Source organism: Egretta garzetta, unplaced genomic scaffold, assembly GCF_000687185.1.
Source record: "Egretta garzetta isolate BGI_Z169 unplaced genomic scaffold, ASM68718v1 scaffold576, whole genome shotgun sequence".
Taxonomy (NCBI): Eukaryota; Metazoa; Chordata; class Aves; order Pelecaniformes; family Ardeidae; genus Egretta; species Egretta garzetta.
Genome location: NW_009260074.1, coordinates 145,597 through 149,809, shown reverse-complemented (window position 1 = coordinate 149,809; position 4,213 = coordinate 145,597). Strand labels below are relative to the sequence as shown.

At 52.3% G+C, this 4,213-nt stretch overlaps 1 protein-coding gene across 1 annotated transcript in view; it reads left to right on the top strand.

Moving 5' to 3' along the window:
- Window positions 1–3,036, top strand: part of AKAP8L (A-kinase anchoring protein 8 like) — an 18,484-nt gene extending 15,448 nt beyond the window's left edge. The window contains exon 9 of the mRNA XM_035896787.1: window positions 746–3,036. Within this exon, the coding sequence (XP_035752680.1) occupies window positions 746–1,261 (516 nt within the window). The 3' untranslated portion in view covers window positions 1,262–3,036. The remainder of the gene's footprint in view (window positions 1–745) is intronic.
- The last annotated feature ends 1,177 nt before the right edge of the window (window positions 3,037–4,213 follow it).

Sequence of the window (4,213 nt, the reverse complement as noted above, 5' to 3'; positions counted from 1 at the left end):
CCCGGAGGCAAGCCCGGATGCCGCTGGCCCCCTTGGCCACCTGGGCACCCCACTGGGTCCTATCCAGCCCCCCGGCGACCAACACCCCCGGCTCCTTTTCCGCCGGGCAGCTTTCCAGCCCCTCGTCCCCACGCCTGGAGCCTTGCGTGGGGTTGTGGTGACCCCAGGGCAGGACCCGCCCCTTGGCCTTGGGGAACCTCACCCAATTGGGCTGGGCCCAGGGATCCAGCCTGGCCAGGGCCCCCATGGATCCAGCCTGGCCAGGGCCCCCGTGGATCCAGCCTGGCCAGGGCCCTCAGCAGAGCCCCCCTCCCCCCCAGCAGATCCACGCTCCCACCCAGCTTGGTGTCATCTCCAAACTGACTGAGGGTACTGAACCTTGAGGTGATTTGGGGAGGGTTTTTTGATGATATATCAGGTTTTTGATAACATACCGGGTTCCTGGTTGCTGGTTATCGAGTCCCTCGGTTTCCCGTGCCGTCCCTTGCCTCGCGCAGACTGGGATGAGCACAGCATCCAGCTTAAACTTTGGCCAGAGACTTGACCGTTGTGCTAATATTAGCGTTGATTTGAATTCTCGAGGTGGCATCGGCTTTCAGGAGCTGCTTGCTTGATCGTTTTTGGCGCAACCATAACTCTGAGCTTCTTGGGAGGGTTTGCCAGCGCGTAGCTGGTGGGAATTCCTTGAAGCAGTTGGAGAGGAACTGGCAGCAGACAAATGTTTTGTTGTCTTTTTTTTTTTCAGGGGGAGAATCCGTTCACGGATGACCCAGAAGAAAAAGAGGAGCATGAGGAAGGAGAAGGGGGAGCCAGTGGAAATGTAGAGGAAGGAACGGCGGAAGGAGCAGATGAAAACAAGGATGAGGAGGAAAATCTGGAAGAAGAAAATCCAGAGGAGGAAAATCCCGAAGAAGAAAATCCAGAGGAGGAAAATGTGGAAGAGGAAAATGCAGAAGAAAATCCAGGGGAGGAAAATCTGGAAGAGGAGGAAAACAAGGATCCCGAAGAAAACCCAGAAAGAGCTGAGAACGAGGGGGAGCGAGAGGAAACGGGGCCAGAGACGGAGACCAAGGCCACACCGCGAGCACAAGGAGAAGCGGAGCCGGACGCAGGGACCGCGGAGGAGCAAAGCTCCCCGCCCGCCGAGGAGTCCCTCCCTGAGGAAGAGGAGCAACAGCCCGCGGAAGGCGCGGGGGTAGAAGATGAGGAGGAAGAAAGCGAGGAAGCCACTGCAGCGCGAGAGGACGAGGATGCGGAGTAAACTCTGGAGGGGGAAGCTGACGAGTAAAAGACCTGACGTATTTGGGGGTTGGTTTTTTTTTTTTTTTAAAACCGTAACGATCTGTGAATTTCATAGCACATCTTTTGAGTTCTACTAAACCCACTTCGGCCGTGGAAGCCTTTGCCTGTAAAGTGATTTTTTGGGGGGGGGAAATAGAGGACATTTTTTCTCTTTTTTTTTTTTTTTTTCTTACCAAATCTCCAGTTTAGGTTTCAGTTTAGGCTAGGTTTTGTGCGGTCTCTTGGTTTGTGGTTTTTTGGTTTTTTTTTTGGTTTTTTTTTTAGATGGCTTTGTCCTAGGAGAATTTCCTGTGGGAGCACGTGTGCAGACCAGCGCTACTTCACCATCCGGCAACCCAAATGGCTCCTCTTCTCCCCCTCAAATTGAAACTTGGGGGTTTTTTGGGTTGGTTTTTTTCTATATTTAACAAAGATGTGGTTTGTCCCCTTAGCCTGTCTGTCTGGAAACACCAAAAATTTTATTCCCCTCTGTGTGTGTGTGTGTGGGGAGGGGTGTTTTAATTTCCAGGGTGTTTTAATTTCCACTGTGTCCGCCGTTGAGGTTCTCCATCATTTCCACGTGACCGTAATATTCTCCCCTGACGTTTTCTTCTTCCTTTTAACGCGGAGCGAAACTTTTAAAGTGGTGTTCACGTTCGTATCGTTTTGTCAAATGCTTTCGTTTTTCAAGGTGAATGTTTTTGGTGGGGTGGAGATAAAAAAGGACTGTCCTGAGCTGAGCTGTGACTCTGCCTTAATTTCTGGTGCCCTGGGAAAAGCTCGTGAGAGGTTGGAGGCTTAAAACCCGGCTACAAACCCCACGTCTCCGTGCTCTGCTGGGTTATTTGGGTTCAGCTCAGCTTCCCTCTCATCAACGCTGCCGCCAGAGCCGACTCGCTCGCCTGTGGTAGCGGTAAACGCTTAGTTGAAGCTGTCAGCCGTTAATCGTCACCCGGAGGAGGGATTTTCCTTCTTAAAACGAGGGAGAAATTAAGGAAATTGGTTTCCCTGACACCGCAGAGGTGATTCCCGCTGTGGAAAGAGCCGGCTGGGAGCTTTCCTACCGGATGGGTTGATGGATAAGGACACGCGCTCTGCCTCGAATCGCAGGTGTGACGCCGCCTCCAGCCTTGCAAACCTCCAGCTTGGTGTCCATCGTTCCTACCAGAGAACTTTCCTGCACCCCCCGCCGCTGGCAACGGGCAGAAAGGGGAGGTGGAAGCAGAAAGGGGAGGTGGAAGCAGAAAGGGGAGATGGAAGCGTTCACGTGAAGACAAAGCGCTTGGAAGACGTTGGTCTTCCTCCAGCCCAGCTCCTTGGTGGCAACAGCGACTTAACGGATCCAAACCCCGTCCGTGAAGCCTTCAGCGAGCTAAGGGGACGGAGAGATGGAGGAGGCGAGCTCCAGGAGAGGGAATGCTTCGCCCCCTGCGTGCCGGGGGGATTTATTACCCGTGGAAAAGCCAAGCTCAGGTCATGAACTGTTTATCCTGGCATCGCCCGCTCGCCTTCCCGAGCGCTGAACCCCTTTCCTGCAGCCGGACGGCTCCAACAAGTCCTTTCCTGCGGCCAGACGGCTCAAACAAGTCCTGGAAGATTCTTTTCTTGAACATAATTAATACCCTGAGTCGCTAAATACCTCATCGGGGCTGTAACGAGTTTGGCTCGCTCCCTCTTACACCGGTACGGCTCGATCCTGAGTTCAACCTTGCGAGGGGTTGGGTGGCGAGGGTGGCGGCCGCTGCTTGCTCCCACCTTTTCCATGGGTTTGATGGGATTTTTAACCACTTTGGGGGAGTTGAAAGTACTAAGTCCCATGCCCAGCTCTCACTTTGATGCCTCTTTATGAACTCAGAGCGGCCGTAATTACGGCTGGGCGCCGTTAGCGCGCTGCGGGAACGAACCGGGTGCCTCGGAGGATGCTGGTGGCTCTTGAGGGGGACGATTCCAAAGGCTGTAAGAGATGAAGTGGGGTGTGGAGTTAGAAACCCGCCTCGGAAGCGTAATCTTCACACATTTTTTTTGCTCTGAAGGCAGTCGGGCGTGGAGCTAGCCGCCATCGTCTGTTCAAATTTAGCCCGTGCCAAGAAAAAAAAAAAAAAAGACCCTCGATTCTCTCGCCTCCTTTTACAGCTGCTGGTTTGGTTTTTTCCCTCTCCTTGCTCAGCAGTTTTGTGGTGATTTCCAAGTTGGTTTTTTTTTTCTCTGTTTAAAAACCCTCTGAGATGGATTTTAATGAGCTGCTCCCATCCTGATTTGAAAACAACCGGGCTTGGCTTCGTGAAAACCTGCGCTCCGCTGGCGTTTTATTGCGTTTGGGGATGGGTGTTTTAATCGGGGTGGGGGTTTCAGGAAAGCGTTGTGGGGAAATACCTTTGATTTCAGGTTTACTTCAGAAAATTGAGATTTTTTTTTTTTTTTCATCGGGGTAGGCTGCGTTTAACCTTAAATCTTGGGTCCTGAAAGCGGTGAGGTCTCGGTGAGCTTTATAAAAACAGAGAAAACCTCCCCTTATTTGTGCTGTGAGGAGTTGGACCTTCCTTACACCTTCCCCTTCCCGCTTTATTTCCTTCCCGCTCTCCGTACTGCTCCAACACGCCCGTATATTGGCTGAAAACAGGCATTTGAGGAAAAAGCGCCGTGGCGGGGCGCAGGTTGTGTGGTTAAATGCGCTGCTTCCCAGCTGGTTTTTCAGGAGGAGACTCTTCACCTCCGGATCTGCAGGGATGGTGGCTCCTCCCGTCCGCTTTGGCTCACTCTGGAAGCCTCGGTATCGATGGAAAAACATCTGCGGAATTTCCAGCAGGGGAACAGTGAGTGGAATTTGAGTTCTGCACTGCTTATCTTGTACCTGTTGGTTTTTCCACCCTGATTATTAACGAGGGGAGGGGCAAAAAAGTCAGCTGTCGGCATGAAAGAATAATTGGTAATT